Source organism: Chionomys nivalis, chromosome 14 (genome assembly GCF_950005125.1).
Source record: "Chionomys nivalis chromosome 14, mChiNiv1.1, whole genome shotgun sequence".
NCBI classification, from domain to species: Eukaryota; Metazoa; Chordata; class Mammalia; order Rodentia; family Cricetidae; genus Chionomys; species Chionomys nivalis.
In genome coordinates, this window is record NC_080099.1 from 18912892 (window position 1) to 18939386 (window position 26495).

Sequence of the window (26495 nt, forward strand, 5' to 3'; positions counted from 1 at the left end):
TTCTCAGTGTGGGTGGAGTCAGGAACCATGTACTATCGACAATGTCTTGGCACAGGAAGGCTGACTTTGTCCCTGGCAGGTACTTTCCTCCCTGAGTTTTCTCTTCCATGGCTACCCTGTAACTCAACACGATCTAAGACTTCTACCTCCTAGGCACCTGTTACTGCAGCAAGTATTCTGTTCCTGAGACTCTCACATAGCTGGCTCCTCGGCACAGGATAATTCGTGAGGTAAGACCATCTGGGGACTCTTTAGAGACTGGCCTCAGCCCCCATTCCCTCTTACATACACATCTGTCCACCTAGATGTTTGAGTCAGAGCCTGAGGAGTTATCTCTGAGATGTTCTTAACCACATCTGTATCCAACACATCTGGAAGGCTTCCCTGTCCTTTACACATTTGAGTGGTGGTCTGCAGGGTCTGGTTTAGACTCGTGTTGTAGATATTATCTGAAGCTGTGTTACTTTTGTTTATGCTGTGGAACACTTCTGAACGATGGAAAGATGTGCTGCTTTTGTTTATGCTGCATTTGTTTAACTCTGTGAAGCTGTGATTCTTTGCCTGTCTAAAACACCTGATGGTCTAAGAAAGAGCTGAATGGCCAACAGCTAGGCAGGAGCAAGGATAAGTGGGACTGGCAGGTAGAGAGGATAAACAGAAGGAGAAATCTGGGAGAAAGAGGAAGAAGGAGAATGAGACCAAGCAGAAGAGAACACCAGGTGTTAGCCACCCAACCAGCCACGGAGTAAGAATGAAAATAAGATACATAGACGTTTAGAAAGGAGAAAGCCCAGAGGCAAATTGTAGCCAGGATAATTTCAGTGAAGGAAAGCTAGCTAGAAACAAACCAAGCTAAGGCTGGGCGTTCCTAAGGAAGAATAGACCTCCATTTGTGATTTATTTGGGGGCTGGGTGGTGGGTCCCCCAAATACAAAAGCGCTAAAAGAACCTAAAGAACAAAGAGTTAAGAGATAAGAAAACAAACAATAACAGTCTGGCATGTGTTTTCTTCTGTATATACAGCCAGGCAGAGGGTGTTTAAAAGACAATGTGTACTTTCCTACGGTAGAGCTGTGTTGGAATCTTCTAGTCCATGGCTGTATTCCGCAAACACTCATTGAGCTCCAGGTTAGACAGCAGTCCAGGGGACAAGGAGAGTTGGCAATCCTGAGCATTTATAATATCTCATTAAGCAGAGTATTTTATTTTCCCTAGAGTTTCTTTTCATTGAAAGGCCCAGGGGTGCTGGCCAAGCATTCTCAATGAACTTGGCGAGGGAGGTGGAATAGCTCAGGGAAGTGTTCTGAAGGGATAAATACAACCCAGGTCCCAGCTAGGAATGGGGGTGGAGCCCAGTGTAGGGCTGCCTATCAGGAACAAGGCCCAGAAAAAGAGTGAGCTCACTCCTTTCAGCCTACACCAAGGTGTCCAAAGCATCATTAACCAGTAAGTTACAGTGCGTTCTCAGGAGAAAGTGGATTGCAGAAGTGATTAGGGGTAAAAAGAGAACAGAAAAGTAATTAATTTCCCCTACCCTAACCCAAAGTGCGAAATTTTCAGTGCATTTACCTGAGCCAAAATAAGGAACCGTTGACAACAATGCTTCATTGGTTCTGGCTCATTGGAAGATTTCTGTTCTGTGTTTTCCTTTAGCAGCCTAGGACTGTATCTTCCCCAAAAGTTCCCATGTGCTGGAAGACTCCCCAGGAATACTGTTAACTCTGAGATGTAAGTGTATTTCTGGAGGGGGATGGGCATCTGCTCTCTTCACATGTGTTTTAGTCAATTCTGGAGTGATGGTGATTGTTTTACTTAGTAATAATGACAAAGGAACCGAGTTTGCGGTGAACATGCACAGGCTTCTACTTTGTCTTCATTCCCTGACAGCCTGGTGTCCTATCTACTCACAGTGAAAGACCCAGATAAATCCAGATCCCTCTAGCAGAAAGAGTAGAGCCAAAATTCTAGCAGGGAGAGAAGAACCAAAAATCTAGGTTAGCTGGTTCAGTGACTGTGTTCCAGGAACTAGCTGAGCATAAAGTTAGATTATAATCTTGAGAATCATCTTGAGAAAGACGGAGTTACCCCCTTGTGATTATCACTGGTATTTTTGGAATTTTCCAATGACACCCTCCCTACCCCCTTTGGGTTATTGGGTTATGGTTTCTTCTCTTAAATACCCCTTCTCCCAGCTGCTTGGGGTCAAACTCCTACCCCTGTGTGGGAAATGAGTTTCTGCCCCAGTGCATTGGTTCCTGTCCTGTCATTAAACCTTGTGTGATTGCAGCAAGGATGGTCCCTCGTGAGTTCCTGGGGGGTCGTGTTATCCCAGACTTGAGTGAGAGTCTTCCCACTCCGGGGGTCTTTCAACATAATGCCCTGCACGGTCATCACAAGTCCCCTGGGGATGATTTAGTACACAGGCAGATGTGCACATGTTCTGTGCAAACACTTTGGTCATTTTATGAATACATAAGGAACTTCAGGAGCCATAGAGTTTGACATCTGTGCAAACCAGAACCAGCTGCCCGAGGACACAAAGGGATAGCTGCACACTCATTTTTTCAGGTCACACCCTAGTTTAGAAAGTACCAGGATGGGAAACTGAGCTTGTTGTAGTCAATGTTAATTTCACACTACTTTCTTAAGAGATATGAAACACCATTAAATATGTTCAGTTGAAAACAATACAAAATTACCTTTTTTGGCAAAATGATCTTTCAGGTCTTTTTTATCTTAGAAGATATATATAGTCACTGCTCTGATCTTACTAGAAAATCACAGCTAAGCAGTCTCTTCCTTAGCAATTACTGTCTGCGAGAGGCAGCCAGATTAGGGATCTTACATTTATTATTCCCAGAAATAATTTCAAGCACTAAAATTTTATTAATATCCAATAGAATGTGAAACAAGGGCATCCCATATGAACATAAGTTAATGGGAGTCCACAAGTCCATAAGCAAACGGGAGCTGTGTTTAGATTGCATTATCTCATTTAATTATCGTAATAGAACAATACCTGTTTCTCAAATGTTAACCACTGAGATGAGGGATCCTCGTTATTATGTGAACAATGGAATTGTCTATAATAAAGTTATTTCATTCTAATTACTGGCACATGTGCCAGCCTAGGGAACCCTTCTCCCAGACTGCTTTCTTTGATGCGAAATTCTCAAAGAGCAGCTTCCTTCCATCCTAACACCCTTTTTAAAAGCTCTACATTCCTGGAAGGAGGGAAAGTACTTAGAGAAGGTATCATTGCGCCTTTCCATTGTCCCCGAGGCAGTAGATACTTCCATTGCCCACGTGGCATAACCTCCTTTGTTCATCTTTTAGGGGCCAGATCCTGCCTTATCCATGCGAGGTTCACTCCCTATCCCTTGGCTATACTAGCCACCCCTCCCCACAGCCCAGATGACCGCATTCTCTTTGTGCCTGAGTAGTATTTCATTCTATGGACATATCATATTTTGTTTAGTCATTCGCCAGTTGATGAACGCTGGGGTGGTTCTATTTTTGAAGGACTGTGGACGATGCTATAAGCAGACACTGTGCCTCTAACTAGGTTAGCGTTATAGAAATACTACTTTTGTAGACGTGAACAAGGCTAAGAGAGTGGGGAAAGCAGAAAAGCCTAACTCCAATACAAACAGCCGTTCAGCTGAAACTTAAAGACTGCCCACGAAATGCTAGGTCATGTTCCAGGCCGTGGTGAAACAGCAGGGCTGCACTAATTGGACTCTGGGTTAAAAGATAAATTAAAATGGAGAAGAAAAAGTTGGGAGGGCGATGGGGGAGTGATTTAGGGAGAGTTTGAGGGGGAGTGGGGAGTAGATAAGATCATGATACAGTATATATAAATATATGTACAAATATACATGAAATTTTCAAAGTATAAATAAAAAATATTGTCACCCCTTCCCCCAAGTAATTCCAAGTGAGCAGTTAGCTCCTAGGCGACAGTCCATCTGTGTGATAGAGAGCTTAAGGAACTCAGATATATTCATTGACCTATCCACTATAAAAGGGGTGGAGTATCTGTCACGGTGGCTCCGGCTAACAAGAGGTGGTTGTGCTGGGCACTGCATAGAGAGCAGCTGCAAATCCCAGCATGAGGAGTTCTGAAGGATTACTTACAGACATCTTTTGGAGATCCTAAGACACGATTTCATTATGGGAACTACGTCTTTTTTTTTGTTTTGTTTTTTGAGACAGGGTTTCTCTGTAGCTTTGGAGCCTATCCTGGAACTAGCTCTGGTAGACCAGGCTGGCCTTGAACTCACAGAGATCTGCCACCTTTGTCTTGTCTCCTGAGTGCTGGGATTAAGGGCGTGCACTGCCACCGACAGCGGGAACTAGGTCTTGAACTAGCATTTCTGGTCTTCCATGATTTCCTTCCTTTTTCCGTGTTAAACAGTGACTTAATTCACTTTCTATTGCTGTGATAAGCACCATGGCCAAGAGTGACTTGGGGAGCGAAGAGAAGGGTTTATTTATTTATTTATTTATTTTTTCTTTTCTTTTCTTTCTTTCTTTCTTTTTTTTTTTTTGAGACAGGGTTTCTCTGTAGCTTTGGAGCCTGTCCTGGAATTAGCTCTTGTAGATCAGGCTAGCCTCGAACTCACAGAGATCCATCTGCCTCTGTCTCCCAAGTGCTGGGATTAAAGACCTGTGCCACCACCACCCAGCAGGAAGGGTTTATTTCATCACGCAGTTTACAGTTCATCAAGAAGGGAAGTCAGGGCGGGAACTCTGCAGAGACGTTGGAGGAACTCAAAGGTCATGGGTTATGGACTTGTCCCTCATGGCTTGCAGGAGGTGACGTCCACAGTAAGCTGCACCTTGCCACATCTATCATCATTCAAAAAACGCCCCACAGATTTTCCTACAGGCCAGCTTGATGGAGGCAATTCCTCAATTGATATTGCCTCTTTAGAAATGATTCTAGCTTGTGTTAAGCTGACCAAAAGCTAACCATTATGAATGGATGAAGGAGTGATAAAATATACATAGGGCAAACATGACATGCTACGGGCCTCACATATGGAACAGTTCAGAGTGAGGATTACCTTAGTGTCTACTCAGAGGTTGTTGCTACCTTTTAATGGAGTCTCTTGTGCTCCCTTGATATTTAATGGAAAGGTCCCCCAAACAGGCAAACTCAAATGATCAGATGCCTGTAATCGCAAAGTTAAAAACTTAACAAGCCAGTTCAACGGGAAATGAGAATGTCTTTTCTTTTTGGAGTTAGGCTCTCACTATGTAGAGAACTGGAAGTGGCCTGGCACTCCGTGTAGACCGGGCTGGTCTTGAGTTCACAGACATCTGCCTGCCTCTGGGAGTAGAGGCACACCCCACCACATCCTGCCTATTTTTCTTTTGAAACATGGTCTTGTTGAACAGCCCAGGTTCCAACTGTTGGGCTAAAGTGATTCTCCTATCTCAGCCTCCTGATTAGCTGGGACTTCAGGTGTATGGCATCTCACCTGGCTGGGCGTCTCACCTTGAAGTGCATTAAAAACCCATAATTTAGAATTTTTTTACTATCACTTAGAACATTTTTATCACTCAAAAAGAAACTATGGGGGCTGGAGAGATGGCTCAGCGGTTAAGAGTACAGGCTGCTCTTCGGAGGTCCTGAGTTCAATTCCCAGCAACCACATGATGGCTCACAACCATCTATAATGAGATCTGGCTTCCTCTTCTGGCCTGCAGGCATGCATCCAGACAGAATGCTGTATACATAATAAATAAATCTTTCTTTCTTTCTTTTATTTTTTTTAAAAAAAGAACAAATATTTAAAAAAAAAAAAAAGGAACTACGTACCCATTAACTCCCAGCTCACCTCAGCCTTATGCACGCTTAATCTATTTTGTCTCAACAGATAAACTAGTCCTGGACATTTCATGTACCTGAAATTATATAATATGAGGCCTTCGTGTCTGGCTTCCCTGGCTTAGCATAATGAATTCAGGCTTCATCTGTGTTGCAGTATGCCAAGAGACTTCATTTTTTTTTAAAAAAATATAGCTCTATTAAACTTTGCGTCATCACGTGGCTATATAACATTTTGCTCATCTCTTCATCAGCCAATGGGCATTTGGGTTGTTATGAACAACCTGGCAGGAAAGAACTGGATACTGAGCCCAATGACGAATCAAGTCATCTTTAATCACTGAGCTTCAGCTTTGTTCCTCCCTCCTGCCCACCCCCCAAAGCAGCCACAGAGACCCTCTGGCTTACTTGTAATGATTAAAGACTGCAAACATAAACATCTACAATAAATGCAACTCTGATAAAAATCCTACGCCACCGTGGACCGCTTGTTCTTGTAAAGTCACCACCGTCTTGAGCAGTTGGTGTCAGTTGGGTTCTTTCTCTGTTATGAACCCTGAAAACCAGTACCTGCTTTGAAAAATCACAAACTGGAGCCAACAGAGAGACATCAGGCAGTACAGGAGTGGTGGAGGGTGGACGCTTGGTCCTCTCCACTAGCCAGCTCACCACAGCCACATTTTTATTGGCATTCTGCCCCTGGGTCTGTGTGACAAAAAGGGTTTGATTTCTAATGAGTACTAAACAATGCCACTCCAAGCTTTCAAATAGATTACCTATTGTTTTATTGTGTTGCATGAAATTCAAAGGTCCTACTATCTAGCGCTGTGAAATTCCAGAAATGCAAACCAAGTGGCAAAGAGCATTAGAAACTTGTGATACCCTGGGAAGAGGCAGGACTAAGGGACCCACACTGTATAAAAGGCAGGATGATAGGACAAAGAGTGACTATCAGATCGTGTGACGTAAGAATCCACTGGAGTTCTCCATGTAAGGGTGTCATCATGTCAAGACATTTAAAAACACTTTCTGCACACAATCATATGTAGTAATACACCTCAGAAAGTTCAGATGCAGTCTTCAGGACTGACAGAAAGCCAGGCGCCGTAGTGTGCACACCTGTCTAATTCTAGTGAGGTGCACAGAGTCAGGAGAAGGCTTCGGAGCTAGCCTGGTATATATAATGAGAGGAAAAGAGAGACTTTGTCTCAAACAAGGTGGAAGGCAAGAACTGACACCAAGGCTGTCTTCTGGCCATTCCTGTACCAGGGCACAAGCATGCCCACACTTACACATATGAATGTGAACACACACACACAAAGCTAAAAATATCAATTAATTAAAATTATTTTGTAAGCTATAAGGCAAATATTTTCAAAAGAATGATAGAAGAAATGAAGGAGGGGGGAGGGGTGTGGAGAGCCTTCTGCGCAGGTGTTGACCACCTGTATTCTCTCCACTACTCAACTTCCATGGCAAAAGAGAAAGAAAAATATAAAATAAAATAACTGGAACAAAAAACAACCACTGTCCATATACAGGGACAGTTCCAGTTTTTAGATCTAGAAAATAAGTCTGAAATTAATTTATCTAAAATAAAGGTGAAAGGGATAGTTAATAATATGTTTATACATCTTAGTGACAGTTATATTTTTAATGAATTCAATGGTATCATGTAATATGTATCTTTTAAATTCTACTTTCTTTTATTTTAAAGCCTGTCAAAGGCCAGCTTTGAAGTTGAAATGACATAGGTGCCAGATTATTCTAAAAGTTCAGCATTTCCCGGGCTTGGCAGTGAGCCATGCACTTGAAGTCTGAGTGGTGAATGAGGCTGGGAAAACACCTGGCAGTTGAGGAACGACAGGTCTGGGACTACAGAACAAGGGGTAGCTGACTCTTCACCTTGTGCATTTTTTTCTTCTCTTTCTTTGGTATTCTAAGAGTCTTCCCAAGGCAATTCTTGAAATGGATATGCTTCCAGATGAGCTTATGTGTTGGTACGAAGCAGAGGAGCCCACACTGGGTGGTGTTGAAAGTTACAGTAAGTGAAGTCTGATTTTACAGAGATCTTCAAAGGACCAATTTTCTCTCTCCTAAAATAGCTGTTTCCATGGTTACTTAATCACTTATTATGAGACGTTAGAGGAAATGCATATGGGGGGATAATTCAGTAGACTGTGTTTAAATTTTCAATGCGGGAACTATGGAACTTGGAATAAAATATAATCTCTGGTAATTTGCAGTTGGCTTGGTGTTAAAAAGACATTTGTATCCGAGTGGGGAGTTTTGAACTCGGTGGTAATCCTGATCCCGCCTCCCCCCCGCCCCCCAGCCGCCATCCCATTATGCCAGTCTTGTTGCTGGAAGCAGGAGCTGCTGCTCAGGGACAGAGGTGACCACAAACTGGGATAGTGCTGAGTGGGTTCTAATAACTGACTAGAGGGCAGATGTGAGGCGGCCCGGGTTGAGCATTGCCTATCTCCCCACTCCTCCACACCTTTTGGAATCTCGTCTGCAAAGGGAAAGGTGGAAGAGATGAAAACAGGAAGAGAGAGACTCGAGAGTAGCCAATATACCCGTTATCCCAAAGAGAAACCACCTACCCAGGGCCTCCCGGCAAGTACTGCTGATTCAAAACTAGCTCCCACACAGCTTTGGAGAAACCCTACGTCTCCTAGAAGCAACCTGAGGAAATTTCTGTTCCTTGTGTGCCAAACAGCATAATGCATATCTTTACAGCCTCCAAATGTTTACTGCAACCATGTGGTACACTTCAAAGGTTCTTCCCTCTGGACACGGTCGTCAGTGTCCAGGGTGCTTCTGGGGCACATGATGTTGGTTGGCTGAGGGTAAAGATGCGGTCCTCACAAGTACAGGTGCCTGTCTCTGCTATATCATTATGAACTGAGGACTCGGAGGGCTGAAGGAGCAGGTTGTAGCTGTAGCTCTATTGTCACCAGGCCTGCATGATTGCTGCCCACACACATACCAGCATTTTTTTCTGCCCTGCATTCTTCCTTTTTAGCCCCCCCCCACATCTATATATGTATGTATGTATGCATACATACATACATATGTTCAGGATCACCTAGGAGATTGATGAGGCACACTTCTGGGTATTTCTAGAGAGAATTAATTGAGGGAGTGATAATTCACCCTAAAAGTGGGTAACGCTAACCCACAGGCTGAGAGAAAATGAGAAGGCCAATAGGTATTCCTCCCCCTGATCCTGGCCTAACATGCAGTGAGTGAATTGCACCACCATGCCCTACCCCCTGAAACTGTAAGCCAAAACAAAACCTTCCTTAAGTTGCTTCTTTCAGGCATTTTGTCTAGCAGCACAGAAGTAACTGATACACACATCATCCCTGAGTAAAAGACCCTGAATAGTCTTATTCAATCCCTTCCTTTCCCCGTCCCCAGTACCATTAACCTGCCTGTCTGTCTGTCTATCTGTCTATCTATCCATCTATCTATCTATCTATCTATCTATCTATCTATCTATCTATCTATCTATCTATCTATCTATCTATCTATCTCCAGCCAGCCAGCCAGCCAGCCACCATGTACAGTCTCCTGTCTGCATATATGCCTGCAAACCAGAAGAGGGCACCAGATCTCATTTTAGATGGTTGTGAGCCACTATGTAGTTACTGGGAAGTAAACTCAGGACCTCTGAAGCAGCTAGTGCTCTTAACCTCGGAGCCAGCTCTAGCCTATTCATAGGCATCTTATACGCATGGACCATTTATTTGTGACTCTTTGGGTTTGACTTCCATCGCTTAGCATGGCGTCTTCCAGGTCTGCCAATTTCCTACTTGTTCATTAGCTCTGCCTTTCTGTTCTGTTGCTGAATACATTTTACGGCAAAGACACTGCATATCTATGTGTGTTGATGGGCACTTGGGTTGTTTCTGATTTGGGCTATTACGGGTAAGGTTGCTATGAACACCTGTTTGTATGGATTCATGTCTATAATTCTCTTGGGCATAATCTAAGGGTGAATGGCTGGGGACAACAAACTGAGTCTCTTGTGGACTGCTAGATCCTCATGCTGTCACTTTTTATGGTATTGAAAGTTAAACCTAGGGTCTCATGCATGCTGGGCAACCACTGAACTAAAACTAAAATTACAGTTCTGTTTTGAGCTAGGTTCTCATTAAGCTGACCAAACTGTCCTGGAGTTCACTCCACAAGCCCAGAAGGGGACTTGAACTTGCTATCTTCTTGTCTAGACCTTCTGAGTAGCTGGGATTACAAGCTGGCACCACCAGGCCTGGCCTCTTCTTAGATCTTAGTGGGCAACTCAGTCTCTTAAGCCCCTAAGATACTTTCAGCATCATTGAACAACTCTTCCCCAGTTGGTTCTGAGAGCTATGCACAGAAAAATGACTCCTAAGCGAGCCCCAGCATTCAAAGTGCAGGACTGCTGAGCAGCATAGCAGCACTTGGGTGACTCAGAGTCACCCGAGACATTAGTCAGAACTTCGCTTAGCAGTCTAGATGAGGAAAAAAAAAAAAAAAAAAAAAAAGAAACGACATCAAGATCCAGAGGATCTGCAAGAGGAAGTTGCAGTGTGTGAGAACCTAGGGTGTGGTATGGACTTGTGAAGGAATCGAGGGTCAGTATCTCCAATCAGTAGCACATGCAATATGGGGCTCTTGCTTTGTTAATTCAGCTATGAGCCCGTGTTGCATAGGAAGCCTCCATATTCGCTGGACTGAAGTATCCTCTGTGGTCTCTAAGACTATACGGAGCAGAACGATTCTGCTTCCCAGTCTTTACAGCTCCTGGAATGCAGCACAGTGCATTTCTTGGTGTTTGTAGCGATGCTGGTATGTACCACACACTGGGTTGCCAGCCAGATAAAGTACAGCCATGAGTCACACGCGGCACATCACACTTGATAAGGTGAGGGAGTGACATCAGTGTAATATGTGCCATGCTGGACTCCTATTGTGATTTCAGAGGATGTTCCTCCCACGCATAGGAAAAAGAGTGGACCGGAAACTAGAATGCTGGGTTTTGACAGCAGCTGCCTCGCAATCTGGTGTTTACCTTGTCTCTTTTTTACAAAGAGATATAGATATTTTTTTGTGTGTATACGTGTGAATCTGTATCTGTATACGTGTGTATGCCATGTATGTGTGGGGGCCTGCTGAGGCCAAGAGAGGGCATTGGGTTCCTCAGATCTGTAGTTTCAGGTGGTTGTGGGCTACCTGGGTGCTGGAAGAGCAGGAAACACTCAACCTCGGATTCATCTTTAGTCCCTATTTTATCTCTTGATTAAACCAATTCTTCTTGTGTGTGTGTGTGTGTGCGTGTGACTTAATTGTGTGTTGTTTTATTCATCAAAGTTCTCGAAAGAGTAGGCCAGTAAACACTTATCCGTGTCTCTAACTGTCTACCTGGTAGCCTGGGCGTTCAGAGGCTCTGCATGCTCTATGATGTTTGTACAGCGATGAACTATCTAATGCCATCAGCAATACCTGACTCTGTCACATACAAGACTGCCAAAGGCTTCCTTCCCACGGAAATGCCAAGTTGACCGGAGAAGAACAAAGTCTCGTGAGTGGGCAAACAGCACAGGATCATGGTCCCATCCCTCTGCCCACGTGGTGCATGTGTGTGTCCTTTCTTTTAGGAAGTGACAATGATGGGAGACGGTCACAGCTTACATTTTCCTAACATTTACTCAGCAACTTAAAAAACTCTGGCAGCTATGTATTGGTTCATCAAATTTATAGAAATAATGCATTCCCCCCTGAAAACTCTAGTTCTCAACTTTTCTAATGCTGTGACCCTTTAATACAGCTCCTCACATTGTGGTGAGCCCCAACCATAAAATTATTTTTGTTGCTACTTCCCTAACTGTAAATTTGCTACTGTTATCAATCATGATGTAAAGATTGGTGTTTTCTGATGCCCTTAGGTGACCCTGTGAAAGGGTCATTTGAGCCCCCTCACCAAGGGGTCTCAACCACATGTGAACCATTCCTCTATTCCCTTAGCCCTAGAAACCTAGCATAGATGGGAAACAAGATGGTTGTTAGGAGACACAAGTGAGCCAGTGTAAGGTGGATAAGATGGCGCTGCAAGGGGAGTTATGAAGAGCCAGGTTCCCAAGTCTCCAAGGTGGCAGCTTCCTGTGACTTGAACAGGTGTGAGGTTAAAAAAGCTTTTATTCCTAGCAAGCCTGAAAGGGGTCTTACTCAGTGTGAGGCCAGGAGCCTTGTTCACGACGCACTTTTTATTCATGGCTTTCTGCAGTTTGCAAGGACAGAAGTCAAGAAAGAAATCAGAAATCTCTTTCAGTGGTTATATCTAGCATTGGGAAATGGATTCTGGGTTGCCTCAGTCTACCTCTCTGGAACTAAGTGTTTCAGTCACATACCAGCAGGAATACTTAACAAGGGGTCAACTGTGTCCCAGGCACTGTTCCATAAGGTTTGGGTATCTAACTTATTTGTCCTATCACAACTCCAGGGAGCTTGGTGCTGATGGGGGAAGAGTCTTCTGTTTTATGTTAATTTCATTGGTTAAATAAAGAGACTGCCTTGGCCCTTTAATAGAACAGAAAATTAGGTAGGCAGAGTAGATAGAACAGAATGCTGGGAGAAAGAAAGCTGAGTCAAGGAGTCGCCATGATTCTCCCACCCGACACAGACGCAGGTTAAGAATCTCCCTGGTAAGCCACCAGCTCGTGGTGCTACACAGATTATTAGAATTAGTCAATAAGAGGCTAGAATGAATGGGCCAAGCAGTATTTAAAAGAATACAGCTTCCGTGTAATTATTTTGGGTAGAGCTAGCCGTGTGGGCAGCTGGGTGGTGGGACACAGCCCACTGCTCATCATTACATGGTACCACTGTTTTCCTTTGCCCCAAGTCATACACACACACACACACACACACACACACACACACACACACACACACACATATATATATATATATGTTTGAATTTCCCTACTGGCTTGACTCTGCTAAACCATTAGCCAAAACAGCTTTATTCATTATCTATCTATCTATCTATCTCTCTATCTATCTATCTATCTATAATATTATAGATAGATAGATAGATAGAGAGAGAGAGAAGACAGAGTAGAGTCAGAGATCCCACTGAAGCAGTAACATGCCTGCACTGATAAGCCACAGCCTTGTGGCCAATACACATATTAGTAGATTAAATTAGGGTTAATTTAAGATATAAGAGCTAGCTAGGAACATGCCTAAGCTATTGGCCAAATAGCTGTTGTATTAATATAGTGTTGTATTTAATATAGTTTTTGTGTGGTTATATGGGTCTGGGCAGCTGGAAAATGAACAAGCAGTTTCCGATTACACAGACATATGTGAATTTTATTGCTATCACTAGCTATGCTAGAGAGCCCAGTGGCTGGCATTTCCTGCTTTGCCTTGTAGGTTAATAGAAGTTATATAATGTAGGTAGTCCTCAAACTCATGATCCTCCTGCCTCAACTTCATAATAAACATAAGGATGACCATATGCTTTAAGAGCCAGGCCTTGATCACACTTCTGAAAACAATTATTTTATTTTTTCTCATACATCAACAGCTTTTCTGTGAGCTTGACCTCTACAGAGAAAGTTCCAGTGACAGTGCACTTAGAACTAACTCATTAAAATGGTTAAATATGATACTAGAAAACTGGATTATTCCAAATCCCAGAGGGCATTTAAACAGGTAGCTGATGTCATCACTGGTCATGAAATGGACAGAGCATCAGTATGGTTGGACCTGAGTCCCAGGCTACTATCACCACTTGCTTCTGCACCTTGGGAACAAAGGGGGTTTTAACACAGAGATCATTAATTCACAGTTTTTACTTTGCAAGGAGACGGACTTGGGAGCCACCACTGAAGGGATGCATATCATACTTGTTTGTTTCAAAAGGCCCTAGAGAAGACAGTTTAAGCCTGTTCAAGAAGCAAACCACCTGGAATCTATGGGTGAGATCCAACACTGGTCTGTGCTCGATCTCAGACAATAGGAAAACATCATTTCCCTGGTACACAGATTTATTGATCCCACAGGAAACAGCAGGATGAGAAAAGTCACCGTTGATTCTTAGTACCCTGGTTACAGGCAGTTGTATGACCAGGGGTGTGTGGTCAACTCTCACTTCTGTCTCATAATCAGTTTGTTTTCATTTTCACTATCACCCAACCAGAACACACTGAAGTCACTGCTGATTCAAGCCAGAAGTATTCCAAAACAGTAGCAAAAGGAGAAAGAAAACCTGCCTGAGACTAGTTTTAGCTTCATGATGCTGAATTCCAAAGTGCAATAAGCCCAGGGAACCGATAGGAAACAGACTTTATTCTATTTTAAATTAGGTGCATGTGTCTGTATATCTCTGTGCATGGTGTGTGCAGGTGCTGGAGGAGGCCAGCAGAGGGCATCAGATCCTCTAACGCTGGAGTTACAGGCAGCTGTGAGCTGCCATGTGGCTGCTGGGAACTGAGCTCAGGTCTTCTGGAAGAGCAGTCAGTGCTCCTAGACACCGAGCCATTCCCCAGCCCTACAAATTTTGATATTAAAAATTTAATTTTGGAGTCTTATTTCAAAATTAAAATATAATGATGAATATTTAGGTACATTATAATTTAGAAACACGCCTTTAAGTCTTTGTAGCAATAAAAAAATGAAGAGAATTGAAATGATCAGGACAAAGTGAGTGAAAGTTATTTTGATTCTTCTGTGAAACAATGTTACTGAACATACCTCCTTTAGAAACAATGTTACCGAACACACTTCCTTTAGATACAATGTTACTGAACAGACCTCCTTCAGATACAATGTTACCGAACACTTTTTCTTTAGAAACAATGTTACTGAACCCAACTCCTTTAGAAACAATGTTACGGATCACTCCTCCTTTAGAAACAATGTTACTGGATGTACCTTCTTTAGAAACAATGTTACTGAACACTCCTCCTTTAGAAACAATGTTACGGATCACTCCTCCTTTAGAGACTATGTTACTGAACACACCTTTAGAAACAATGTTTCTGAACACACCTCATTTAGAAAGCTAACTTTGGAAGTCAAAAGCTACACTTGCTCCCTGCTTCAGGAAGCCTCAGAATCCCAGGGAGGGCAGCACAACCAGGAATGCAATCACGTTTCACAGAGGCCTGGCCAGGGAAGCAACTTACTATTGTGCACAGTCGATCAACTGGTACTCATTGGATCTCTCAAAGCAGGCCTTCACCCCCTCATCGTCCCACAGCTTCTTCACGTGATCAAAGAATTCCTAAGGGTGGGAAGAATGACAAGAAAACACACATCAGGATATTTTACAAAGTGAAGAGGGAGAAGAAACTGCAAGACAGAAGTTGCGAGGAGGGCGGGGATTATTTGGTTTAAGCTCTACACCGCCATGTGCACTGATGGTTCAGCATGAGGCAAAGCAGGCCATTGGACTCTCACAACTCATGCAAGCTATGGAACCTCCCAACTCTTCACAAAGCCCACCAGAATGAAACCTGGGAGTCAAAAATCAGTGCCAGTCATTAATTATAAAACAAGAACATAATTGTTCGGCTCTTAAAATTCAGTGCTTTTGAGAGCTAAGCCATCGCCTTGGCAATGGAAGACACAGACAGTCTAAGGTCCATCTCAGCAGCTGTCTCGTGACTTTTTAATGTGAGGTAAGATCAGAATGGCAGGCGGGAGAGATGGTTCAGTGGTTAAGAAAATTTGCTGTTTCTGCAGAGGACCCTGGGTTTGAATCTTATTATCCAAATGGTAGCTCACAGTCATGTGTAATTCTAGTTCAAGGGAATACAGTGCCCTCTTTTGGCCTCCTTGGGCACTAGACACACATGTGGTACACATGAAGCAAAACACCCATACACATTAAATAAATAAAAAAAACCTTGACATATCAAAGTAGATAGATTAAATTGGCCCATTAACATAAAAAAAATCTGCCATGGGGTCTCAGTTAGCCCAGCTTGGTCTCAAATTTATGATTCTCCTGCTTCAACCTTCAGTATTATGCCTGCTAAGTGATGGACCACTTTATTATGAGGGTTTTGTTTCTTTGTGTTTAAAGTAAACCATGAGTTAAATACGAACTGTGAGTTTTGGTTCACCCAGGAGTCATAAGGTCACCATGCTCACCCATTATGGCAGCAGGACCCACTGAAAGACCTGCCCTTACCATAAAGTCATGTCACTAGTTCTGGGCTACTTGATTCCTCTCCAGGTGATTGACTTAACATAAAACAGATTGGGCTGGGTTTGAATCTAGGAACCATGATACTATTCTACATTTTCTAAAAGCCCACATAGTTTCCACTGGCAGTTTAAGAGGTGCCCAGGACGAGTCAAGGCCGGTTAATAAGTGAGAAGAGCAGCAGTCCCCTTACTTGGTTCTTGGGTTAGGAAAGGAAAACACAAATCAGAGGAAAGTGCCAGCAGGGGCAGGCTCCTGCCTCTCTCTGGGAAGCTCTCCCAAGTTCCTCCAGTTCATGTCAGAGTCGGGAGAGCTGGCTCCCCACACCCTCACCCTGCATAGTGGGCCAATGTGGTGGTCACAGCAGCTGGTCACAGAAAAGACCCCACACAGGTCAGATCCTGAACTAACTGGGATGAGGCTAGCGGACAGATATAGGAAGACGTTAGACTCTCTGGAGACCAGGTCATGGAAAGCTTGTCACAGGGACTGGAGCCAGTAGAAGTGCAGAGGTGCTGTGGCACCCTGCAGAACCCTCGTCCAGGTGGCAGAGGAGAGGTGGCACCCAAATTAGAACCAGGTGCTATCTGGTCAGTGACAGCGGGCCAGGTGCTTGCTGGGTGGGGTGGGACTGGAAGGATAGGCTCATAGGTGCTAGCATCATTCAGATCCACATCTCTCAAGGTCACTGTGGGATACATCTGGGCTGCCTCTTGTATCAACCAATGTCTGTGTCCCAGCTCTCCTGTGCCATTGGGAAGTATTTAGAAATGGAAGGCTAAGGAGCGATGTGACGCTGACATTTCTGTTTTCTTTATTTCCGAATGAGAAGCATCTTGAGATTTTTGTATGTTTAAGCAACTGAAATACACAGATACTTTTGACTCTTCCAAGAGGCTGAGCTGTATTATCTAAAACACAGCACCGCATTTAAAACTGTTCTTCAAAACTAGGTTCTCAAGCAAACTTTCGTATTCTTTCATGTGAATGTATATGTGTGTGGTGTGTACATGTGTGTGTACTTATGTCTGCACATGTGGGCATCTGTGTGATCATGTATGCAAGTGCATGGAGCCTTCCAAGACTGACATTGGGAGTCTCCCTTGATGGCTTTTGGCCTTGTATATCAAGGCGGGGTCTCTCAGATGAATCCAGAGCTCACTGAGATGAAAACTCTACCTAACTGGCTTTCTCTGCCTGGGAGCCTTCTCCTCTGCCTTCTGAGTGCCAGTGTGACAGGCATTTATGTGGGTGCTGGGGATCTGAGCACAGATGCTCACATTTGCTGAGCAAGCACATTATCTGCTGAGTCATCTCCCCAGGGACCATAATTTTAAGTAAAATTCAAAGTTAAAAAAAAAAGTAAAGTGGGCTGGAGAGATGGCTCAGAGGTTAAGAGCATTGCCTGCTCTTCCAAAGGTCCTGAGTTCAATTCCCAGCAACCACATGGTGGCTCACAACCATCAGTAATGAGGTCTGGTGCCCTCTTCTGGCCTGGAGGCATACACACAGAATATTGTATACATAATAAATAAATATTTAAAAAAAAAAAAGTAAAGTACCTAACCACTGCCCATTGTTTTCACAACCTTATCCTTCCACCGTCTCCCACTACCTGGAATTGATAGTATGTTTAAAAAAGTTTGCAATTCTCAGATGATAACCTGTTTTTGTTTCTGCTATCAGATTCTTCATAACTTTTTTTAAAAAAAGAAAACAGATGGATGACAACAGAAAACATAAGAATGCCATTTTCTATGTAATTTCTATACTAACATACACAAATCACTTCTGGGTTATACACACTCGGGACAGTTTTCATTTTGAAATGCAAACTGAAATCATCTTATTTCTTGAGCTATGGGATGTGTAAGTGGCCTTGCACACTGTAGGGCGTGGCTGCCCAGTTCTTCCTAGTGGCAGCAGTCCCCAGCCAGTCCTGCCCCCTGGGCTAGTGGAACTCGTCACTGGATAGTGAGAAGATATTGTTCCTTATGCTCACGCATGATATTCTTTCAAAGATGATGTACAGAAAATACCTCCAGGGTTGGTGTCAGGAGTCCTCCTGCACAAACGAGCTATTTATGTCTATGATGGAGTTTTAATCTTACAGACCCTGACTTGATGACAACGATGATTCCTCCTCCTCTTCTTGAGACAAGATCTCATGTAGCCCTGAAGTTGCTATGTGGCAGGGGATGACCTTGGCTTGTGTTCCTCAGTCCTCTTGCCTCCCATCTTGAGTACTGGGATTACAGGTGTGCACTGCTCAGGACCAAATGCCAGGCTTCGTGCACACTGGCAAAGCACTCTACCAACTGAGTTACAGCCTCCAACCCCCTTCTAGGTGATGTATAGTATTGAGGTCATGTAAGAACCGTGGAAATAGTTGCTCTACTGTATCCTTAGGGAGTAAGGACAGAAGAAAGTTTGTGTCTGTTTAGGACCCTCACAGATTTCCCTTCAGGTATCTATGAATCTTGATTGGTTGGCTTCTTAGATATAGAACCTATCCATATGAAGAGTCAATTGTAAGTCTTAAAAGTTCTACTTAGGAACAGATTTCAGAAACCGTGCTAGGAAAAATCCTACGAACCCAAACATGTAAACCACTGAGCAGTCCCAAACCCTTGCCTTTGCTAGCATGAAGTACAACGACCAGAGACAGTATCAAAAATGACACACTAAAAGATGATCATATCCCACCCTCACTAGGCATCCTTTGTGCTCCAGGTAACATTCTGGGATCTTGGATACCAGGTCTTTTCTGTGTCTCAAATAACCCATGAAACAGCTGATTCAGCTCCATATTCCAGACACTAGAGTGAGAACTGAGTAGACTTCATTTTCTTCACATCCGCTGAACTGGAAAAAGCTGAGCCTGGTCTCAGAGCATGCTGGGAATCCTCCACTCTCGCCCACAGCAGCTTCCTGGGTCCAGGGACAGCATGGGGGACAGTGTGGGCATGGGGGACAGCACACACACACCCGTCGAGTTTTGCATATAGGATTTGCCTATTACTATTCTCAACATCATTTCAAAACAACTTTCGAGCTGGGCGATGGTGGCGCACGCCTTTAATCCCAGCACTTGGGAGGCAGAGGCAGGTGGATCTCTGTGAGTTCGAGACCAGCCTGGTCTACAGAGCTAGTTCCAGGACAGGCTCCAAAGCCACAGAGAAACCCTGTCTCGAAAAACCAAAAAAAAAAAAAAAAAAAAAAAAAAAACCAACTTTCGGGTATATTTTACATGCCATAAGCTTTACCCTTCTATAGCGTGGTGCAGCCACCAACAGTCAGGTAGGAACATTCCATCACCTCAGGAGATGGTCACCCTTCTTTTGGATCAAGACCTACCACTACCCCAGGGCCAGATGGATGACTGCTGACTTAGGCTGTCACTGTGATTTTACCTTTTCCACAGACTTTATACAAATGAAATCATGTAATCTTTTGTGTTTAGCTTCTTTCTCACTTAGCATAATATATTTTGGATCCATTCACTTGGCTATGCATGTTACTAATGTGTTTTTAAATATTTTATCTTTTATTTTTTTTTTCCTTTTGCTTGTGACTGAACCCAGGCCTTGCATATGCTAAGCAACTGGCCTACCACTGAGCTACGTCCTGAGCTATGTCCTCTGCCTTTGTTCTTTCTGATTGCAGAGGTCTAGCCCATTGTCTAAGTGCACTATTTTCGGTCATTCACACACCAGTTGATAGACATCTGGTTGTCTCTAGTTTTCAAATGTTGATTATTATTATTATTATTATTATTATTATTATTAATTATTTCTGTGTGTGTGAGTGTGGGCATATGCATACTGTAGCGCTGTATGTAAAGAGGACCTTTTGGGGGTTGGTTTTCTCTTTCCACTGTGGGCTCTGGGGATCGAACTAAGGTCACTGGACTTGTGCAGCACACAGCACTTTTACCCACTGAGCCATTCCTGAGCTGTGTTTCCACTTTTGAACAGATATAAAGAGTGCTGTATTAGTTTTCTATGGACTTTGGTTTTCGTTTTTCTTAGGCGGGAAGCTTAGCTGGGTTATATGGTAATGGATGTGTAGCTGTAAAAACTGCCAACTTGCTTTGAACGGTGGCAGTGCCATGGATCCACTGTGCACTCGCAGAGGTGTGGTCTAGGATCCAGCTTCCGCCTTCTCACCAGTACTCACTTTATCTTTCTTCTTCTTAATTAGGACCCATTGTGGTCCTAACTTTCATCTCATTAAGGGCAGATGATGTGGGAGATCGTCGCCTTGGCCACGTCCTCCTTCCTTCTCTCTCCCTCTCTCTTTCAGCTTCAGACGGGCCTGGAACTTGCTCTGCAGCCCAAACTGCCCTTGAATTCATAAATAATCCTCTTGTCTGAGCTTCCTGAGTGATCGGATTGAGTGCAGGCGTGTACTGCCACACCTGGGTTCTTGTTCATCATCTTTTGTCTTCTGATTACTGATTTTTTTAAAAAAAGAATAAATGATATCAAAAATGGCATCTGAAGTTAAAATCTTTCTTAGATACGGGGTTTATGTATATCTTCTCTTGAACTTTAATTTTCTGAGGTGTCAGTTGATGAACACAACTTAAAATTTTTGGTGATATTCGATTAGTCAATTCATTTTCTTTTAGGTTTTATGGTTCTCTCTGTGTTCTATCAGAGCAGTCTTTGGATAATTCAAAATTAAAATTTCTCCATGTTTTCTATAAATGTTATAGTTTTAGCTCATACATTTGCACACTAATCCAGTAAATTAATTTTGGCATGGGTCTATTTCTGGAACTTTGGTTCTAATCCATTGCCTGACACCTCTGTCATCTTTATATCCACACCAGGCTGTCTGGATCATTGCAGATTTCTAGTAACCATAGAATGAGTTTCTTTCTTTCCTACCTGTGTGTTTCTGGAGTTGAATCCATAGTTTCTGTCCTGTGGAGTCTAACACTAGCTTCACTTCCAGCTTCCAAATTAGGAAGCTTCAAGGTCTCTAATCTTTTTCCGTACTCTAACATTGTTACAACATTCTTAGGGTTATTCTAAGTTTCTGAGTTTCATATACTCAGGATCCATTTCAGGATTATCTTGCTTATGCTTTGATTGGTGTTACAGCTCAAAATGGATAAACGGCATCTTAACCATGAATCTTCTATGAACATCATATGCCTATTATGAATTATTTAATAGTTTTCAATGTTCACATATTTTGCATCTTTTGTTGAATGTCTTTGCAAAAAAACCTTTGTTATTTTGCATTCACTTATATTTATATTTATTTTTATTTATTTATTTTTTTGGTGGTTTTTCGAAACAGGGTTTCTCTGTAGCTTTAGAGCATGTCCTGGAACTAGTTTTTGTAGACCACACTGGCCTCGAATTCACAGAGATCCGCCTACCTCTGCCTCCCGAGTGCTGGGATTAAAGGCATGCGCCACCACCCAGTGATATTTATTTTTATAGGTCACCTTTTTGATTAGATTTTACCACCAATACACAGCACAGACACACACAGACACACACACACACACACACACACACACATTATATAATTGTTTTGAGGCTATTGCAAATGAGATTTTCCCCGATTTCTTTCTCAGTGTGTTTGTTGTTTACAAACTTACTATTATGCTGAGTATATTTATCAACTGCGGGAGGTTTCTGTCAGAGTCCTTAGGATTTTTTAATATTTAGAATCATTTCATCTACAAATAAGAATACTTTGACTAAGGATACTTTGACTTCTTCCTTTCCTGTTTGTACCCCCTTTATCGCCTTTATTTATCTTAATGCTGTAACTAAGATTTCAAAATTTTTTTTTCTTTCTGTTTTTCAAGACAGGGTCTCACTATGTAGCTCTGGCTGTCCTGAAACTCACAATTTAGATCAGGGTGGCCTCATACTCATAGAGATCTGACAGCCTCTGCCTCCAAAGTGTTGGGATTAAAGGCATGAACCTCTATGCCTCGTCTATGACTTCAAGTATTGATTGAACAGGAATGAGGAGAGTTGGCATCTTGTCTTGTTGATTTCAGTGGAAATGGTTTGAATTTTTCCCATTTAAGCAAGATGTTGGCTAAGGAATTGTTGAATGTTATCATTGTGTGTGTTATTATGCCAAGACATGTCCCCCTATTCCTAGATTCTCTGGGACTTTTATGATGAAGGGATGTTGCATTTTATCAAAGAGCATTTTCTGCGTTCAATGAAATGGTTGTAGTGTTTCTGTCCTTGAGTCTATTTATGTGATAGATTACATTTATTTATTTATGCTATGTTAAACCATCTCTGCATCTCTGATATGACGTCAACTTGATTTTTTCAAGTGTTTTTGGATTGTGTTTGCAAGTATTTTATTGAATTTTTTTTTTTTTTTTTTTTTTTTTTTTTTTTTTTTTTTTTTTGCTCATGATCCTCAGAGCTGTTGGCCTATAATTATCTTATTTTTTAAAATTTGGTTTTGGGTGGTTTTGGTATCAGGGTAATACTGACTTTATAAAAAGAATTTAAAATATCCCCTCATCTTCCTCTTTTGTGGAGTGGTCTGAGGAGTACTGATGTTAGTTCTCAGGTCTGGTAGACTTCTTCACTGACTCTATATTCAGTGGATCAGCTGGGCTATTTTTTGTCATCTTTTCTGTCTCATTGGACACCATGAATCTATTTAAATTATTTATTTCATCTTGCTTCAGCTTCGGTAGACTATATATAGCTAGAAATTCATTTCTTTTATAATTTCCAGCTTGGTATGAAACAATTTTAAAACTGTGTCTTTATGATTTTTGGAGTTCTCCCAGAGTCTGTTGTGATGTCTCTCCCAATTCATCTCTATTATTATTAGTTTGGGTTCTCTCTCTAGCACTAAAGCTTTGTCAAATATTTCATTTTTGGACATTCTGAGTAGCATACAAATTGATGTCTATATAAGTTTTGCCTTTTATAAACTTGCTACCTTTACCTGCTAGTTTATGAGCTTATGAGGCACTTTTTGACTGGGACAGAATTGGAATTTTGTATAGATTGGAAACACAGGAGGACTGAGCCATGGGACCTCCATAGCCACTATGCTAACCTTCACGGTTTTGGCTGTCCTTATATTTCTTTTGTGTTTGTGTGTGAGAAATTCTAATTGTTTTTAAAGCTATGCAAAATTCTAGCTCATGTTTCCAAATTATCATCTTACCAAACAACTGTGTTAAGCATAGAAGTTAGTAATCAGATCTACGGCCCTTAGTGGAGAGAGAAGTAATTAAATCTACCCTTTGGTGATGGGAACATAACTTTCCTTACTAACCCTCCGCCCCACACAAAAATAGTTTTTTAGCTTTTGAGATTTTTTTTCTTTTTACAGTCCTCCCACTCCTAAACCTAAGAGCCTCTGTAAATCCCAGTTCTCTGAGAAAACCACAAGTACAGCATGCCGAAGAGATTCAGAACAGAAACTTATTTGTGTGGGCTCAGAAATAAAATAATTAATTATTTTCACTGGGGGAAAAGAGGCTCCAAGAATCACGACTTCAGTCTTTGCTCACAGACAATGCACTGTTACTTGACAAGACTTCGCCTCAGAAAAATCAAACTCGAGTTATGTAATTATTCTCGTCCTTGGCCTTCTGAGTCACCCAAGCTCTTGTGTCTGCTGAGGCAGCACAGGAAAAGGAGACACCTTCTCTGGAGGACTCCAGCCAAATTTAAAGCCAATGTCTACAGGTTGGTCTGCTGTATTCCAACTAACAGGGCTGGTAGAATTAGATAGACATTTCTTTGGGAAACCTGTAGTGTGAGACACACAAAGGCTTCTAATGAGGCCCATCAGATAATAGCCATAGGGCTTGCACTTGGATTTTAATATCTGACTCCTTGGATTTAAGCCCAGATGGGTGGATTCTTCTTATTTATATTAAAACATTTCATTTATCTTACATACTGACCACGGTTTCCCTCACTCCTCTCCTCCTGTATTTCCCCCACCTCCTTTATACACCCCCCATCCACTCTTCCTCCATCTCCTTTCAGAGAGGGGCAGGCATCCCATGAAAGTCAACAAAGCATGGCTTATCAAGTGGAGGTAGGACCAAGCTCCTCCCCAGATGGGGGGTTCTTCATGATGACTAGTGAAGCTCAGTTCCCTCAACTGTCCCAGGGGACAGCTCAGTGGTTGGAGTATTTCTGGGCCAAGGGTGGCACCATAGCCAGGACTGAGCAGTGCATGGCTCAAAGGTAGACAAGGCCTGGACTGGAGGTCTTGAGTATGTGGGGTGAGAGGGTCACAAGGACAGGCAAGGATGAAATAAGTAGATGAGTTTGGTGACCAACCTCTGGAAGGCGGGATAGGACAGGAATGACTGACAGGAACGAGCCACGGGAATTCTTTAGTGGCTCTGAGCACAGCGTGGGGGTGGGCGGTGTGTGCCAAAAATGTGGCCATGCAGATTTGGCAAGATGGCAAGATGGCAAGACTTAAATGAGCAGAGAGGAGACGCATAGAGAAGGAGAGGCCATCCAGGTTTGAGGGCTTGATTCTAGAAATAGCTACAGGACACATGAGGTTCTAGGGTGGATGAGAGAGGCCCAGACCTCTAAGCCTTGGAAAGAGGATGATACTTGTATTGCCAGCCTGACCAGGGGAAAAAGGATGTGAGGTGAGGATGGATGTGGGAACATTTAAACCATCGTGTTGGTTTCAGTGATTCGCCCTATCATACTCTGAAGCCTCCTAGATGACCTGAGGCCTTTGACCTTTCAGTAAAGTATTCAAACCAAGGCTTGGGCAGTGACTCAAAGGCATGCAGAAATGCACCAACAGTCTGCTGCAGGGAGGCCAGAGAGGATGCATGTGGGAACCAGGCGATGTTCATGGAGGGATATATGCTGAACCTCCATGTCTACTACCCAGGAGGAGGACATCACAGTGCCCACGGGAACATGCCCCCACTCTGCAGATTCTGCTGATACCTCTGAGGTGGTCATACTCAGTTACATTGTGACCACTAGCTTACACCTGCCAGATGACTGACGGCAAGGTTCAGGAAATCAGGAAGAGGCATGGACGGAACTCAAGAGTGACAATGTGAGTGTCGGCCAATGATCACTTCCTGTCAACAGACAGCTATGCACATGTACCCTAAAGTGATCTGGTGATATTGTCAGTTGGACAAGACAAAAGCTTGTTCTGGTTCTGTGGGTCAGGTGTGGCCCTGCGGGTTCTGTAAAACCAGAAAGCAAGAATTTCAGAAAATCCACACCTTTCTCTGAGCACTGTAATTGGGGGATTCAAATTACTACAGTAATAATGCATACTTCTTAGGCAACTACCCACTACTTTGTAATTCTATAATAATATCTGACATTTGATATCTAGAATTTGATTCTACAATTGAATTATATTTGATTTGATATCTGGGATTCGATTCTATGATAATATCTGATATTTGACCCTGCAAAAGGGTTGTTTGAGCGCCAAAGGGTTTGCGACCCACAGGTTGAGAACCACTGATAAGCGTGCCCTGAAATGCAGCAAGGACATTCCAGGGGCAGGGACACGTACAGCTGTGTTACTGCTTGAATATGGTGTGTCTTCCCTTACAGGCTCATGAGCCGGTAGTGCCATCTTTAGTTGGTTGCGCCACTGAGAGGTGGTTGGACCTGAACCCTAACTTTATCAGTGAATTGGCCCACTGATGAGTTTATTACCAGATATGCTGTTAGAAGGTGGGGCCTGGTTGGTAGTCACAGTGGACATAACCCCAGAAGAGTGTGTCTTCTCTGTTCCTTCTTTCGCCCACCCCATCTCTGCCTTCTGGCTGCTGTGAGGTGGACAACTTTGTTCTGCTATGACTCCTTGCCACCAAGATGCTCTACTTTACAACAGGTCTTGTGCTAGTAACTTTTTATGTCAACTTGACACAAACTAGGGTCACCTGGAGAGAGGGACCCTCACTTGGGAACATGCCTCCATCAGATTAGGCAAGTCTGTGAGGGTATTTTCTTGATTAGTGATCAATTAATCAAGGACCTAGCTCACTGTGGGCAGTGCCATCCCTGGACAGGTAGTTCCGGGTTGTATGATGAGGCTACCTGAGCAAGCCACAGAGAATAAACTAGAGGTAGCTTCCTGGTTACTTCCTGGTTTCTGCTGCCTCTGCTCTTGATTGGTTCTTTCCCTGACTTCTCTCAGTGATGGACTGTGATTGGGGCGTGTAAGCCAAATAAATCCTTTCTTGCCCAAGTTGCTTTTGGTCAAGACGTTTAACACAGCAAGAGAAAGTGAACTAGGACACCATAGCAGCATAGCCAGTTAGCCATGGACCAAAATGTCTGAGATGGTGAACCCAAATAAACTTCTCTTCCCCAAATTTTGCAGCAGAGACCAAAGAGGTAGCAGGTAAAGATGGAATTCAGCCATATCACCGAGAATAAAGCAAAGCACCATGGGTAATGAGGGAGACACACA

The 26495-nt window shown here is 43.0% G+C and overlaps 1 protein-coding gene across 2 annotated transcripts in view; it reads right to left on the reverse strand.

Annotated features, from left to right (window-relative positions):
* The window catches only part of Gnal (G protein subunit alpha L), a 103250-nt gene that overhangs the window by 16531 nt on the left and 60224 nt on the right, over positions 1-26495 (reverse strand). For both annotated transcript variants that reach the window (XM_057788411.1, XM_057788412.1), the window contains exon 5: positions 15022-15119. In XM_057788411.1, the coding sequence (XP_057644394.1) occupies positions 15022-15119 (98 nt within the window). The remainder of the gene's footprint in view (positions 1-15021; positions 15120-26495) is intronic.